The sequence below is a fragment of the Oryzias latipes genome, chromosome 22 (genome assembly GCF_002234675.1).
Source record: "Oryzias latipes chromosome 22, ASM223467v1".
Classification (NCBI taxonomy): domain Eukaryota; kingdom Metazoa; phylum Chordata; class Actinopteri; order Beloniformes; family Adrianichthyidae; genus Oryzias; species Oryzias latipes.
The window spans coordinates 24,680,297-24,698,351 of NC_019880.2; the positions used below are offsets into that span (position 1 = coordinate 24,680,297).

An 18,055-nucleotide genomic window follows, 5' to 3' on the forward strand; every position below is an offset into this window, starting at 1 on the left:
ATCACAAATCATTGAAGAAAAAAGGTTCAGAGCACTGTCTAGTGGGTCTAGATGACCCAACTCCCAATGTTAAAGTGCCTAGGATAGCACAAGGGTTAAAGACAATGAATGGATTGTTACTTTCTATTGTCAGATGCTTGTTACAAGTAAAAAAGTGTGATTTTTGTCTGTTTTTTTTTATAAATAAGTCATTCTGTCTAAAATGAAATAGAACCTGTTGCTCACTGTGTTTTCTGTTAGTGTAAAAATTAGACAAGAAAACTTTTAATTTAACATTTCTTTAGGTTGACCTCAGTCTCTAATGTCTCTACATTAGAGGTGTGTTAGTGTGTTTTACAGCTCAGCTAATAAATGACTGAAGGTGACAGACATGGTTCTGAAACTATACAAATAACCAGAACCTTTTTGTCTCATTTCCATCAGCTGTTTCAACTAGTTTTAGCCGTGCATTTGAGAACCCCTTCAATGCGGATGGGCTTGTTGTGACGCAGTTTCTGACAATGAGGCCGAGGCCTGTCGCTCCTGTCGCCGTCTGTAAATTGCATCCACCCCCACTGGCCGTGGTTTGAGCCGTGAGGTCCCACAGCGCGTTACACAACCGTGTCACGTTAAATCTGAGTAGAGCCAGATCAAGCTGCAAATGGAAACATGGTTCAGCTGGAGTTTAAAAGATTTCAACCAGCTCTAGTGTTCACGCGTCGCTGCGCAAGTTTTTAAGCCAGTTTTTGGGCACTACATACAAAACGTGTGGGGACTGAGCGGACGTCAGAAGTTTTATTGGTTGAACTTTGACCTTTCGGGGACTCTGATTTGGTAGTGACAGATGGGTAGCGCCGTCCTCAAAACACTGAAGTGCTAACTGTTTGAAAAGGGAACTGCAGGACGACCCTCTATGAGCCCGGATGAGCCAAAAACCTGTACGAGGATCACCCCTCACATGGGTCCATGTGACTAAGACGTTTGGCTGTTTGGCACAGACTGACGTTGTTGGTCATTTCTGTATAAAACACATCAGAACTGCGGTTAAAACAGGGAATTTTCTTTGTGGTTTCTACTTCACAAGGATTGATTTAAACTGCTTTCGCTCCAAATGGACCCCAAACACTGTCTATATTCCTCCAATACCATTCGGCGAATATTTTGTTTTCTAATTGGAAACAAATTCAGGTGTTAATGTGTTTTTAGAGTAAAACAGACTATAAAAGGATCTCTCATACAGCATATTTTTCTATCTTCATAAATAAAAATTCAGTGCATCATCAAACCTCATAGGTCGATTAAACAGCCAACGGTCAATGTTCAAGACCAGTTTCTGGGTGATCCTTTTCTCAGCAGCAGGAGGGATCACCTGGTCCACGCTTAGAAAAACTTCTCTCCTTTGAGTAGAACAGACCAGAAGACTTTCTTGGAGTTTTTTCACTCTCTTTAAGATCACAGTCTCCCTGACAGACCTGGTCCTTTTCTGATCCGATTATAGTCCTGTCTAATCCAGGCCTGGTTTACTCTTCTTAGGACCAAATAAGAGAATTCTGGTCCTCTGGACCTCTGTTCAGTTGCAGGTGAACCCTGGTGCGATGGGGACTTTCTGTGACCCAAAGAGAGGAGAACCAAAAGAAGGAAATGCTGTCAGGGCAGGATGAGAAAAAAACAACCTCAGAGAAAATCGGAAGAAGCAGGAATCATGAAGAAGTTTGGAAATGTCTGCTGGGTAAAGGTGGAGCAGGGAGGAGCTTCCTCACAGGTTGATAGTCAAGTTTGTCCTCCGTGCCTAAATGATCCTGTGTGCAGCTTGTTTTGGACAAACAGCGCCCCCAAGTGAGCAGCTTCTGCAATTGCATAATGTATCCAGATTGTTTGTCCACTCTAGTGTGTGGTTCTATTCCCAGCTCAGTGTTCTCTCAGTTCTCTCAGCTCAGTTGTTGCATATCTGCCAGAGGACCTGAGAGCCGCAGAGAGCATTAATGCTTTTAAGAAAAGGCTCAACACCTATCTTTTTAACCTGGCTTTTAGCTAATTTTTGACTACTTTTATTTATCTATTTATTCAGTTATTTATTTATATGTACTTTTTATTTTTATTTTATTTATTTATCTATCCATTTTATCTTGTTTTATGAACTTGAACCTGATTTTTAACGCGTTATTTTAATTAACCTTATTTTAATGTTTTAATCAATATGTTTACTTGTTTATTCTCATTTTTATTCATTTTTATTTCCGGTGCTTCCTCAGCTGGAACCTCTCCCTCTGAGTCGGCTGCTGTTCAGCCACTGCGGCTCTAGATGGGGACCTGCATCACCGCTTAGCTGTGGTGGAGCGGTCCCGCCTGTGATGCTGCATTTGGCTGTCTATGCGGCTGTTCACGGAGGGGGAGGTTCCAATTATCAGCGTTTCCTGCATCCTGTTTTTGTGCTCAGCCTATTTCTCATTGTCCTTTGCCATCAGTTAGGGGGCGGGAGGTGTGAATGGAGTGGGGGGCTAGGTACAGGGAGGGGGGCCCTATTTATTTATTTATTTTTAAATCATCAATGCTTGTTTTTATATTTTGTTGTGTTTTAATGTAAAGCACTTTGTGTTATATTTTTATATGAAAAGTGCTTTATGAATAAAGTTTGATTTGATTTGATTTGATATGTCAATGGGACAAAAAGCTTTACGATAACAACGGCTTAAACCAATATCTCTGTGCCATTCTGAGACATGATGTACTTGATTTTAGAAGTACTGCGAAGACAGAAGAAGAACATTTTAGAAACTTGATTTATGTGAGATTTTCAGTCAAGTATTCATCAAAAAAGTTTTTTTAAAACTCTTAAGTTAAAAGTTCTCCATAATTTTGTGTCCTCTGCTTGTGCTGCATCAGTATCAGCTGATGGAAATGGTGGTGTTACTGATGCTGGTTTTAAATTTGACCAGAATTGAGACGGGTGTTTCTGAGGGCTGTGACTGTTTTGAACTGTTCAGGCTGGAGCAAAAGTCAGTGTGGAGAAGAGGTTATTCTGGATCTGCAAGCATATTTGCATCAGGAAGGTTTGTCTGTCACTTTCTTTGTCCTGGATCAAGTCCAAACCTTTATTCATTTATTCATCTTCTTCCGTTTATCCCTTTCGGGGTCACAGGGCGGGTTATGGGCGAAGGCAGGGTACTCCCTGGACAGGTCAACAGTCTGTCGCAGGGTCACACATATCACACACCCATGCACACTCACACTCACACCTATGGACAACGTGGAGTGACCAATTAACCTATGAAGCATGTTTTTGGACGGTGGGAGGAAGCCCCCGAGTGTCTTCAGAGTTCTCCAAACCATTGACGTTTGTCTTTATCTTCATCAACTCTTGAATTTTGTTGCGTTTGTGAAGTTTTTCCATTTGAACTGTATAGAAGCTTTGCTTCCTCATCTTTTGTGTAAACATTAGAAAACTCACATACACATTTGTGTTTTGTCCAGTAGCTGTGTTTTGTGTGTCCAAACATCAAGGAGCAACTTTATCTCCTTCTTGTTTAATGTCCATGTGCTTGGTGTGAAATGTTGAAGCGGTGCACATTTCGCAGTTTTATTCCAGGCAGCATGATATGAGGAAAATCGCGACTTGCGATATTAGTGATCAATATTGCGATGACGATATAACTAATAGCAAAACAACCAAAAACATCATTTCCATTTCACTGTAGTTTCATTTAAATAAGAGTCAAAATAACTTCAATTACACTCCAAATGACCCTCGTCTACATAGGAAGCCAACATCTAACATTAAAGAGCTCCATTTGATTGGTCAACAAGGTGATAGCGTCCATCCGATGGTTTTTTAATTCATTAAATACTTGCCAAAAGATTATTCTAGCACATTTAAAGTAACCATTTTTTGCAATTTTTGCCGTCTTTTAGGGTATGCACATCGCACAGCTTTATTTACGATTCATTGTGCAGGCCTACTCCAGGCTTTTTCTTTCACAGCTGTATTCTGACATGTGAAATACTTGATCTTGTCATAGAATTCCAGCTGGACACAAACCGCAATTAGTAATTTCTCCTTCATGATCAATTTTCAAATGATTGGCACTTCAGTGAATTAAAAGGTCGCCATCCAAATGTCACTACCAAATCTGAGTCCCTGATTGGTCAAAATTCAACTGGTGTTCAATGGGCGGTCGTTTTATGTGTAGAACCCGACACTGGTTTGAGGAACTTGCATAGCTATGCGTGAAGGCAAGAACTTTGAATGCGGAAGCCCAAAGCTGGCATTTATGCGTTTACATAAACGATTTGTTGGAAGTGTCTGCTTGAAAGCGTGTTGTTGGGGGCGACGTGAACTTAGCTTTAGAGAACCAAAATGAACTGAACTAGTCTAAGAGTGGGCAGAGACTATGTCTTAAGATACGTTTCGGTCCACTTGTTTGATCCAGATCAAACTCCAGACCAGAGTTTGAACGAGTGTGGTCTATCTTTTCGCACTGGACTAACATCGGGAATGAGCTCCAGGACGTCTCAACTGAACGCAAGCACAGAAATCCTCTGTAGTCTCTGAGTCAGCAGATCTGTTCATGTTTGCTCTGACAGCAAAAACGCCTTTGAAGGAAAGAACAGAAGCAGATTTTTTTCATGTGATAACAACACCAGTGTGTCTTTTTCTCTATTGCTGTTGTTTTTTTGTTTTTTTTTAGTAAAGAAAGAGATTTTATAGGACCAATGTTTAAAGAGTTGCCTTCACAGTAAACCGTATAGTGTTTGTTCTTCTTCTTCTCTCCTGTCAGGTGTCATCAGTTTATCCAGCAACGTCCTAGTTCTGCTGATGTTTGTAAAGTTCAGAGAGCTGCGCACCGCCACCAACATCATCATCATCAACCTGGCTTTTACCGACGTTGGAGTGGCAGGAATCGGTTATCCCATGTCAGCGGCCTCCGACATCCACGGCAGCTGGAAGTTTGGATACACCGGCTGTCAGGTGGGGGTCTTTAGTGGAGACAGGTTCTTCCCAGTGGGGGTATATAATGGATTAATCTTTACTCAAACCTGGCCACTGCTCCCGCTTGGCTCTGAAACACACTGACACTTCTGTCAGGAGAAAGCTCTGCATGTAAAAGTCATGATGTAAAATCCCACAAACATGCAAAAATGTTAATCTCAGACCTTTGTGTCTTAAAAAAAAGCCATATTGTCCCAGCATGGTCTCCTTCTAAGCTGCTATGAGTGGGTTCAGTTGTGGCTTATGCAGGCTTGGCTCAGCGGTGTGGCATCGGGCCTCATGCTGGAATTCCTCTGTGGATTATGTCTTTCCTCCAAAGTTCGACGTTGAAACTGCTAATCCTCATAGAGAACGTTGGACAAACTGTGTAACCTTCAGTTTGAGCAAAACACTAATTTAGTGAGGAGAAGATTAATTGTGGAGCATCTATGAAGTACAACTGTTAGAAATGAAAACCCAGATCTCACCAATCAACAGAAATGTAACAAGAAAATAACCATGTAATTACTGGATCATAAATAGAGATTTTTACAATGGTGCATACAATACACATTTAGGTCATATTAGATACATTAAGTCTGATTATTAAGGAAAGTCAAGTAGAGCTTGATTTGAAAAGGAGTGGGAAGAAGCAAACTTCCCAAACATCCCACCCTTACTGTGTTATTTCAATGTAGAGAAAAGAAGATTTGAAATGTATTCTACATTTTCCACTGTGTACTGTCTTTTAGAGCAGTGTTTTTCAACCTTTTCTGAGCCGCGGCACACTTTAAGCTTAAAAAAAATCCCGCGGCACACCAGCATCCAGAAATGAAAAAAAAAAAAAGGAGAAACTCATAGTCTGTATTGATCTACAGCCCCTCCACAATCTCACATGCATTTTTGTGATAATTATTGCAGAAAAAGCTGGAAGCTGCAGCTGTTTTTCTAAAAGATGTAACAAAAGTTAAGTTAGAAGATTTAAAAAAAGTTTGAAGTGTGTTCGTTGTTTTCAAGACGTTTAACAACAGAACTCCTTTTACGCTGTCACTCACACAACCCAATGCATCATGGGAGATGTAGTGCATAAAAACGGCCGGCGGAGATCGCTTTTCGGAGCTTCATGGTTTTGTTCACTTGTTCCACGGTCTGATACCGGATTCTGTGGAAAGCTACACCGCTAAAGACGAGCTTTAGCTGGTATTTTTGTTAGAACTGAGCGACTTTACGAGCTAAATCGGGACAAGGAAGTGAAGACTTTAACCACTTCTGATTGGTCAGACTGATGACATGTGATTAAGCCTTCAAGAATGATTGGTGGAGACAGGTAAAGGGGGGGGGGGGGGACTTTTCCTAAATACAGCCGGAGCTGCAGCTGAATCGCGCTGCCGTCATTCTTATCAAAATGTCTTTAATAAAATAAAATAAAATAAACGCAAAGAAAAAGTATTTTACGATCTTTTATATTCCTAACTCCTCAGTGTTTTATCAGGGCCTGTTTGGATGAACACAGAGCTGAAATCCTGGAGATGGGAAATGTTTTTAGATCAGTTAATGAGGGCAATTTTCCACGGCACACTTGACCATCTCCCACGGCACACTAGTGTGCCGCGGCACACTGGTTGAAAAACACTGTTTTAGAGTACAATGTTGTTTGCAATTTGGTTTGTCTGGTGTTTTTATATTATTTGCACAGCATGTTACTTATGCCACAGTCACAAGTACAACTACAACTGATGAGGAGGCATTGGCAGAATCTTCAAGATTTCATGCCACCGCCTGACTTTTGTCATGAATGTGGACAGTGGTAGTCATGCGGCCGTCAGTCAGGCGGGTATAATGCCATTACAGTATCAGGTGACCACACAGCAGTGGCAGCCTGATCGCCAGCCGGAAGCAGCTCGGATTGCAAGATGTGTAAATGTCTCTAGACGGCGGCCGTCCATATCAATGGCCACTGACCAAAGTCAAAAAATCGTCCGACAAACATGAGTTGAACAGAAATATGTAGGTGACAGCGATAGAGTGCAGGGAACAGATGAATAATAACATTGGACATAAAGGACATTGGACAAACCTGCAGTTCTCTGATCAGAGGTCGACCTCTGCAGCCTATTACATTATGTTATACTCTACAGCACACACAATACTATACTGTGTTTATAATAGAATTGACCATTCCCTGGAAGTGTGCCATCGGTAAAGCCTATGAGTGGACGAGCCTGAACCTCTGAACTGGCAGCAGATACAGAACAAAGAGGGTGGATAGTTGGGGTCTACCCAGTTGAGGTTAGCTGGTTTGTGTGCAGGTCAACATGCAGCTTGATTGAATAATCAGTCTGTGAATCAAAGGCCAAGCTTAAAAGCAGGATATCAAATCCCTCTCTAGGGCTGCAAAAGAGGCTGCTGTTTGTTGGCTACAAACAAAAAACAGCAGACAGTGTCTGGGCCACCAGGAACAGCGGCGGGCAGTGAGTCAAACACAGCTGCAGGGCTATCAGAAACCTTAATTGCTAAATGTCCATCCTTCCACAGTATTCTCACATCATCTTCGGACCTGCAAAGCCTTTTCATACGGATAAACTAACACAGAGCGTCCTTCGATTCATTCTAGACACAGCTAACACAGGTTCTCAGGAGAATGCTGAAAAGACGCAAAGATAATCGTTTTGGGAGTCACCTCCACCTTCCTGTGAAACAGAGTTGGACACAGACACTTCTGCAAACATGATAAGATCACCTATATATAGCTAGGTGATGCATAAAATAAGCAAATATGAGATAACTTATATACATTATTCCAACAGCAACCCCCTCCCCATTTAGCTCCTATAACCCATCACCTTAGGAACTATTCTATACACTTAATTTAGTCCCATATTTCTAAACTGGACAAGCTAAAGCCTTAGTCAGAATTATGGATGGATACGGGATATCTACAGGTGAAAAAGGGAGTCCTGTACAGAATTCACAGGTAGGCCACACGAAATTTCATGGTTATAGATGATTCAGTGAACCTATAGAGTAAAAATGTTGATGCACACTTTTTTAAAATACGGATATACCGTAGAGGTAAGATTTTAAGCCCGAGCCCGAGTCAGAACCCGACCTGGGTCGGGTCGGGTCGGGCCGGGCTTCTCTCTCGCTGACTTTTTTAATAAATATATTGTAATGGCTGCAAAGGGAGCCGGTTTAGCTCGTGCTGGTTTGCGGCGCCTTCCGTCCGTGAAACCAGGGTTCGAATCCGGGCTGCTCCCCGTTCCCTTCTCTGCTTCTGTGCCGGTCAGAGAAGGTTGCATCAGGAAGGGCATCTGGCGTAAAACATTGCCAAGTTTACCATGCGACTTGTTCGCTCTGGCGACCCCGGATGGGAAAAGCCGAAAAAGACAGAAGATTGTAATGGCTGCAAAGAAGCTCCTTAGGCGGGCGGTTGTCAAACAGCTCTTTATTAATCCTGTACGTCAGAACGGTTACCGCACGAACCGAAAGGCACAGCCAGCTTCTTCTTACTCAGAGGGAGAACGTTCACCGAACACACACACACACACACACACAGGTAGACCCCGCCCCCTCTATCCCACCAGTCACCAGCCCACCGTTGATTGACAGACACTGTGGTCCAGCAACTGGCAGAAAGAGGGGGGCGTCGGCCACCAGCAGCTCTGCGCACATGTCATGAATGTAATCTTCCCTCCGCAAGTCTGCATCTATTTTGTTTAGGTATCCCCGATATGGAGCAGCAAGAAGTCAAGGATAAACTTAAGATAGGGGAACTGAAAAAGCAAACATGCACCACCGTGGCTGCAGTATTTTTCTGCGTAATTAAACGAGTGTGCATCAAGATCTCTCTTTCCCTCTCTTTGTCTGGCCTCTTATTCTGTATTCCAGCATTATTTCGTTGTGCAAATGCATTTATCATGATCATAAAAATATGTAGATTATTTTAACTTTAAGAAATCTGGGTTTTTTTCTGCCAAAAATACTATGGGATAAATTGAAATTTCGGGTTTGCTTCGGGCTCGGGCCTGCATATCAAGTTAATTGGTCGGGCTCGGGCCGGGTTCGGCTTTAATGCCGGCGGGCCTGTGTCAGGTTGGGCTGGATTTTTTAGGCCCGATCTTACCTCTAGTATACTGTGAGCAGGAAGTTGTAGCCAACACTTAAACATGTACGGGTAAAGTAGAAACAAAAACACATGGCGTGTCATATGGATTTTTCATTTTATTAACCCACCAAATCCTAGGGACTGCTTAGTTTTATGAACGTGCATTCCAGACAAGCAGGTATATTCAATTCAATTCAATTTTATTTATATAGCTGAAATGGTGAATCCTGGATGGTCTCTATCATGACGTTTGTTTTTCAGGGCTCCCTGCTCTGAGGCAGTCTCGCTGTTTTTATCTTTAAGAATATTTGAATTTATAGAATGTTCATTGTGTTCCTATGTCTAATGAAGAAAAACAAACACTTTTTCTGTTTTCCAGATCTATGCAGCTCTCAACATCTTTTTTGGCATGGCCAGCATCGGCTTGCTGACTGTGGTTGCCATTGATCGCTACCTCACCATCTGCAGGCCGGACTTAGGTACCATCACAGATCACCTGGGCGTCATTCAGACATGAGTGGAAACTACAGCAGCTTATCCACTGGTGTCTGACACAACAGTAAAGCAGCAGATGTATAAACGATTGTAAAAAGCAGGTTCCGTCATTTTTTTAAAGAAGAATTAGTTAAGTTTTTAAAGTTTTGAGGTCGAAATTAAACTTCCAGGCACTTTTTAGCCAAAAGTGGTATTTAAAAAAAAAACACTGCTTAAAATAGAAAGACACCATATTCATAGTTTGAATTATTCTGCGTGAACATTTCTAAAATACTAATTCAAAAAAATGTTCCCCTGCACACAGTGCTTAGCGCAAAGTATTCAGCCCCCTTAAACTTTTCAACCTTTTGCCACATTTCAGGCTTCAAACATAATGATATAAAACTAATTTTTTGTGAAGAATCAAAAAGTGGGACACAATCGTGAGGTAAAGCGAAATTTATTGGATATTTCAAACTTTTTTAACAAATAAAAAACTGAAATAATGGGTGTGCAAAATTATTCAGCCCCCTCAGTTAATACTTTGTAGCGCCACCTTTTGCTGAGAATACAGCTGTAAGTCTCTTGGGGTATGTCTCTCTTAGTTTTGCCTATCGAGAGACTGAAATCTTTGCCCATTCCTCCTTGCAAAACAGTTCAACAATTGGATTATTTTCCAGACTTTGACTTGGCCATTCTAACACCTGGATATGTTTAAAGCTGGATATGGTCCTGTATTTGGCTTCATCCATCTTCCCATCAATTCTAACCATCCTCTTTGTCCCTGCTGAAGAAAAGCAGGCCCAAACCATGATACTGCCACCACCATGGCAATGGGGATGGTGTGTTCAGGGCGATGAGCTGTGTTCCTTTTACACCAAACATAATATTTTGTATTGTTGTCAAAAAGTTTGATTTTGGTTTCATCTGATCATTGCTCCTTTTTCCACATTTTTGGTGCGTCTCCCAGGTGGCTTGTGGGTAACTTTAAATGAAACTTTTTATGGATATCTTTAAGAAATGGCTTTCTTCTTGCCACTCTTCCCTAAAGGCCAGATTTGTGCGGTATATGACTGATTGTTGTCCTATGGACAGACTCACCTCAGCTGTAGATCTCTGCAGTTCATCCAGAGTGATTGTGGGTCTCTTGGCAGCATCTCTAAACTGTCTTCTCCTAGTTTGAGCTGAAAGTTTAGACGGACGGCCGGGCTTTTGTAGATTTTCAGTGGTCTGATGCTCCTTCTATTTCAATATTATCACTTGTACAGTGCTCCTTGGCGTGTTTATAGCTTGGGAAATCTTTTTGTGTCCAAATCCGGCTTTAAAATTCTCCACAACAGTATCTCAGACCTGCCTGCTGTGTTCTTTGTTCTTCATGATGCTCTCTGCGCTTTAAATGGTAAATGGTAAATGGCGTTTACTTATATAGCGCTTTCTACCTTTCTACCTTCACAGTCCCATTCACCCATGCGCACACACATTCACACACACATTCACACACTGATGGCGGCTCCGCTGCCGAACACTGGCGCCAGCCTCCCACCAGAGGCAAGGTGGGGTTCAGTGTCTTGCCCAAGGACACTTCGACACATGGGTCTCGCAAGGCGGGATTCGAACCTGCAATCTTACGATCATGAGTCGACCGCCCTACCGCTGCACCACGGCCGCCCCACAATGGACCTCTGAGACGATCACAAAGCAGGTGCAGTTATACAGAGACTTGATTACATCCAGGTGGATTCTATTTATCCTCGTTAGTCATTTAGGTCAACATTGGATCATTCAGAGATCCTCACTGAACATCTGGAGAGAGTTTGCTGCACTGAAAGTTAAGGGCTGAATAATTTTGCACGCCCAATTTTTCAGTTTTTTATTTGTTAAAACAGTTTGAAATATCCAATATATTTTATTCCACTTCATGATTGTGTCCCACCTTTTGTTAATTCGTCACAACTTCTTCTTCTTCTTGTGATTTTATTGGCGGGAGGCACTAACGTAAAGGTGCATTACCGCCACCTGTTGGAGTGTGGGTCAGAGTGAGGATTACCTAACCAAATTTAACTAACAGAACAAAAAAACAAAATCTTTAAAGTCATTTGTTCACCCTCTATCATTCGTATGATATGTTTCCCTATCAGATGCAATGTATTATTTAAACCAGTGTGTCCCATCCTCAACCGTGATATTATGCAGCTATCTCTGGTGTTTACTCTGACATTCATACCTCTCCCTACTTTGTCCTGAATACTAAATAAATGTCGACCTTTCCTCTCCCTTTCCCATTGTGTCTGCCATTCTTCCAAAATTCGCCTCCTAATTATCGCCCTAAATTCTGTCCTACCTAATGGAATTTCTATCTCTATACCCCGTTTCAATGCCCTTTTTGCCAGGAAGTCAGCCATTTCATTTCCGTCCACTCCCCTATGTGCTGGTACACACATAAATCTAATGTTTATTTTCAAGTTTGCCAACCTGAACAAACTCTCATAAATTTCATATTATATATCTGCTCTCAGAATAGTAAGACTTCAGAGACATCAAAGCTGATAACGAATCTGAACAAATTATACCATCTCCAATTCTGTTCTATTCTAACCAGTGTAAACTATATGATATTGCCTACATTTCAACTGCAAAAACTGAAAGATCCTTTGACATCTTAACTTCAACAGATGTGTCCAATGTAGGGATACAGAAAGAAAAACCAGTTCTCATTGTTTCTGGGTCTTTAGATCCATCTGTATATATGGGAATAAATGAAGCATGGACTGTGTCTAATCTGTCTGCTGTTATCTCATCCCAGTTTCCCTTCCCTTTTCTATCCTCCATTGTTCTATGGAGATACAAATCCACTTGTGCAGTTGGAAAAATCCAGAAAGGAGTGGTCGGGTACAAAAACGTCTTAACTAGGGTTTTACCATGAATATTTGCTTTTCTCGCTAACCTAGCTAATTTCCAAGCAGCACTTTCGTTTGTCCCATTATCACTTTCCCAACAAGGATCAGTAGCTCTCCTAACCATGTTCTCTACATCTACACAACCCTGTATTTTCACCCAATAGTTAAGCAGCAGCTGTTTAATTCATAGTTTCAATGGTAGTTCCCCCATTTCAACTTGTAATGACACAGCAGGAGTTGACCTCATAGCCCCAGTGCATATTCTCAAAGCCTGATTTTGGATGACTTCTATTTTATGTAACAACGTTTTCACGCTGTATTGTAAACAATAATTCCATAATCTATGACTGACCTAATCATTGTAATATATATTTGTTTTAAAGCCTGTGCACTAGCTCCCCACCCAGTACCTTTCAAGCATCTCATTATATTTATGACTTTCTTACATCTCCCTACTATACTATCAATGTTCTCTCTCCATTTCAATTTTGTATCCAATATAACACCCAGATACCTAAAACTATGTACTTGCTCAATTGCTTCTTCATATAACCTTAAGTTCAAAACACTTCCACGTTTCCTAGTAAAAACCATGCATTTTGTTTTAGTCACTGAAAATTTGAATCCCCAGTCATAAGACCAGTTTTCCACTTCCGTAATCGCGTCTTGTATCTTTCTCTCCACATAACGAATATTTCTTCCCCTCTTCCACAATGCTCCATCATCTGCAAATAATGCTCTCCCAAATTCACATCCAATTGAATTAAAAATATCATTAATCATAATTGAAAACAGCACAGGGCTAATCACACTACCTTGTGGGGTTCCATTATCCACTTCGTACCTATTAGAAAAGGACTTTCCTATCCTAACTTGAACATATCTATCAAACAAAAACCCCTTAATCCAATTATAGATTCTTCCATTAAGTCCTAACGTACCTAATTTTATCAATAAACCCTCTTTCCAGACCATATCATAAGCCTTTTCAATATCAGAAAATACTGCCACCAAATATTCTTTATTTACTTGGGCTTTCCTAATGTCTGCTTCTAGACAGATTACAGGATCCATTGTCCCTCGACCTTTCCTAAAACCGTTCTGATATGGGGACAGCAAATTTTTACTTTCCAGGTAATACTGCAATCTCTCATTTATCATTCTTTCCATCACTTTTCCAACATGTGATGTGAGTGCTATGGGCCTGTAATTTTCTTGCCTGCTCGGATCTTTCCCAGGTTTTAATATAGGAATAACCACAGCCTCTTTCCAATTACTCGGCAATTTACCTTCACACCAGACCCTATTATACATGTCCTACCTAAATGTTTTAACATAACATAACTTATACCACCCCTACCGGGTAATTCGTCACAACAAATTACAGTTTTATATCTTTATGTTTGAAGCCTGAAATGTGACAAAAGGTGAAAAAGTTCAAGGGGGCTGAAGACTTTTGCTAGGCACTGTATTTCCCTCTTTAAAAATTCGCGGTTTCCTGTATTCACTGATTTTTTTTCAGTTGTGCGACTCCTCTGGGTCATCTCAAAAACTCAGACAACTCAAGACGCTTGTATGAGATTTTGCGTCCGGGGGGGTCCTGCGTGAATTTCTAAAAGAGAGAAGTGGAGATGAAGACCACACCGGCCCGTCGGCTTCCTTGACGGCTACTAAAAAATATTTCCCAGCGAGCAGCAGCTGGTTCCAGCAATCTTACCGAAGTTTGTGCTCCTGCTCGGAGAAATGGCATCAGCTGACTCAGAAGCAGCTGGAAAATATCCTGAAACGCTGAGCAAGATAATCACGAAGAATAATTATCATCTGGATGAAACTGGCCTCTTCTGAAAAAAGCAACACTCAAATGGTGCTGCAGGACCTCTCCATTTAACTGATGAATGACAGAGAAGCCCTCCTAATGTGTATAAAGGACACTATGGTGCAAAAAAAAAACTTTATGTTGAGCAAATGTTTCTAGTTTATCCGGCTCGAAGGACCAAATTAATGTTGGGTTAAAACAACCTGCAACATCTGAACTATTCAAAAGGGAAGGAGAAAGACAAACAGACAGAGGTACCTTTGATGAGGAAAACGAACAGAGAATAATGCCCAGTTACAATCTCTCTCCGCTCTGCTGCATTTTCCTGTCGCCTCCCCTTTTTATTAAATTCATGGGATTCCCTAATTTACATATGCACATAGCTCCAAGGAGGGGGAACAAGAAGGCACAGCTGCAGCACGATTAGAAAACATTAATTACGACATGTCTATCTTTTGCAGTATTCTCACATCATCTTCGGACCTGCAAAGCCTTTTCATACGGATAAACTAACACAGAGCGGCCTTCAATTCACTCTAGACACAGCTAACACAGGTTCCCAGGAGAATGCTGAAAAGACGCAAAGATAATCGTTTTCTCCCAGGGGTGTCACCTCCACCTTCGTGTGAAAGAGAGTCGGACCCAGACACTTCTTCAAACATGATTATATCACTTATATATAGCTAGGTGATGCATAAAAAAGCAAATATGAGATAACTTATATACATTATTCCAACACAAATATTCCAATGTTCTTTAGTGAATGTTTTACAAAGCATCAGAAATGTTTCAGACGGGTTTTGGATGAGTGAGGATCGGCGACTGACTTTTTCCGGCTGTGGGGGGGGTTCTCCGTATTTGCGGATTCTGTGGATTCACGGGTGTCTCTGGTCCCTGACCCCTGCGAATATGGGGGTTATACTTTACATACACACTATATATATATATATATTTATACATTCAAGGAAAATAACATTTGAAACAATTTCAACCCTACTTTAGTTTATTTCAGTTAGCAAAATAAAATTAATAATTGAAAATCAAAAATAAAAAAACAAACAAAAACAAAGAAACTCTATTGTTTAAATCAAAAAGTAACTGGTTAAAAAATTCATACCAATTGAAGAATATATAACACATAGGACTTGAAGAAGATAACTCATAGAACTGGTTCAGAATCATATTCAGCATATCATGCATGCATGCATACATTTGAGAGGCTCCAGTGCAGTTTAGAGGAGCAGAGGGATGATAGGTTGTTGAGGTGGGTGCCAGGCACTCATGGTATGGGGGGAAGAGTCTTTGTAGGTTGTGTTCTGGTTTCTCTCTGTGCAGATGGTTACGTGACAGCTAATGGCCCTGGGAGCCGTGGAGACAACTGACCAGGCGAATTTGTTCTGTTCCTGCTGGGAGCCCTGTTTTATTAAAAGGCATTCAGGGAAATTGATTGAGCCCGGATATCTGTATTAGAAATATTGTTAGGGTAATAAATCTTTGGCTTGGAAACCCCCCGTCCTCAAAATGCATTTACAACAACTTAACTTTGCCATATTTTTGTGTATTTAAGCCAAAACTTAACCATAATAAAATGTATCTAATTATGAAATTATGAGTGTTTTGTATATTTTATGTATATTTTATGTGTGTGTGTATATATATATATATATATATATATATATATGTATATATATATATATATATATATATATATATATATATATATATATATATATATATATATATATATATATATATATATATATATATATATATATATATATATATATATATATATATATATATACGCCCCTCTCACCCTCCGCGGGTGGTTTCTCCTCCAAGCTCGGGTCCTCTACCAGAGGCCTGGGAGCTTGAGGGTCCTGCGCGGTATCTTAGCTGTTCCTAGCACTGCGCTTTTCTGGACTGAGATGTCTGAAGTCTTTCCAGGTATCTGTTGTAGCCACTCCTCCAGCTTGGGGGTTACTGCCCCAAGTGCTCCAATTACCACAGGCACCACTGTCACCTTCACTTTCCAGGCTTTCTCCAGTTCTTATCTGAGTCCCTGGTATTTCTCCAGTTTCTCATGTTCCTTCTTCCTGATGTTCCCATCGCTTGGCACTGCCACATCCACCACAACGGCTTTCCTCTGTTCTTTATCCACCACTACAATGTCTGGTTGGTTCGCCATTACCATCCTATCAGTCTGGATCTGGAAGTCCCACAGGATCTTTGCCCTCTCATTCTCTACCACCTTCGGAGGTGTTTCCCATTTTGACCTTGGGGTTTCCAGTTCATATTCTGCACACATGTTCCTGTATATTATTCCAGCCACTTTATTGTGGCGCTCCATGTATGCTTTCCCTGCCAGCATCTTACACCCTGCAGTTATGTGCTGGATTGTTTCAGGGGCCTCTTTGCACAGCCTACACCTTGGGTCTTGTCTGGTGTGGTAGATCTGAGCCTCTATTGCTCTGGTGCTCAGGGCTTGTTCCTGGGCTGCCAGGATGAGCGCTTCGGTGCTGTCCTGTAGGCCAGCCCTTTCTAGCCAATGGTAGGACTTCTTGATATCAGCCACTTCAGTTATGGTCCGGTGGTACATCCCATGCAGGGGTTTGTCCTCCCATGAGGATCTGTCCTCCAGCACTGTATCCTCTGCTCTCCATTGCCTGAGACATTCACTGAGCACACTGTCAGTTGGGGCCTTGAGCTTGATGTACTCATGGATCTTGGATGTTTCATCCTGGATAGTGGCTTCTACGCTCACTAGTCCTCGGCCTCCTTCCTTGTGGCTAGCATACAGTCTCAGGGTGCTGGATTTGGGATGGAACCCTCCATGCATGGTGAGGAGCTTTCGTGTTTTAACATCCGTGGTCTGTATCTCTTCCTTTGGCCATCTTATTATTCCTGCAGGGTATCTGATAACTGGCAGTGCGTAGCTGTTAATTGCCCGGGTCTTATTTTTGCCATTGAGCTGGCTTCTCAGGACTTGCCTTACTCGTTGGAAGTATTTAGCTGTTGCAGCTTTCCTTGTTGCCTGCTCCAGGTTGCCATTTGCCTGTGGAATTCCAAGATACTTGTAACTGTCCTCGATGTATGCTATTGTTCCTTCTGGGAGTGAGACCCCCCCTGTGTGGACTACCTTGCCTCTCTTTGTCACCATCCGGCTGCATTTCTCGAGCCCGAATGACATCCCAATGTCAGTACTGTAGATCCTGGTGGTGTGGATCAACAATCCCACAATCTAGATTGAAGACCAGGGGTGATAGGGCCTTTGCTGTAAGAGCACCAACACTCTGGAACAGTCTCTCTGAAGAGATCAGGCTCGCTGGGTCCCTACCAGTATTTAAATCTCTTTTAAAAACCTACCTCTATAGGCGTGCTTTTAATGATTTTACTGGTTCTTAAATTTTAAACATATGATTTTATTGATTTTATTGTTTCTGTTGATTTCGTTGATTTCATTGATTTTTATTTTATTGATTTTATTGATTTCATGGATTTTATTGATTTTACTGATGTATCAATTTTATTGATTCTAACCACTATCACCGTTTCATGTATGTGCTGGGTTTTATTTCTCCATACTGGAAACTGTTTTTAATATTGATTTTCTCCCATATTCTTGTACAGCACTTTAATGAGGGGGTTCAGACCTATGCACAACAGCAGTGGGGACAGAGCATCACCTTGGTATATCCCATATTTGATGGACACTTGTGCAAGTGGCTTCCCATTGGCTTCAAGGATGGTTTTCCACAGCTTCATTGAGTTTCCTATGAAGGCTCTTAGAGTCCTGTTGATGTTGTACAGCTCCAAGC

At 41.4% G+C, this 18,055-nt stretch overlaps 1 protein-coding gene across 1 annotated transcript in view; it reads left to right on the forward strand.

Annotated features, from left to right (window-relative positions):
- The window catches only part of rrh (retinal pigment epithelium-derived rhodopsin homolog), a 32,722-nt gene that overhangs the window by 793 nt on the left and 13,874 nt on the right, over nucleotides 1-18,055 (forward strand). Inside the window, exons 2-3 of the mRNA XM_023951987.1 lie at nucleotides 4,755-4,945; nucleotides 9,430-9,529. Of these exons, the coding sequence (XP_023807755.1) occupies nucleotides 4,755-4,945; nucleotides 9,430-9,529 (291 nt within the window). The remainder of the gene's footprint in view (nucleotides 1-4,754; nucleotides 4,946-9,429; nucleotides 9,530-18,055) is intronic.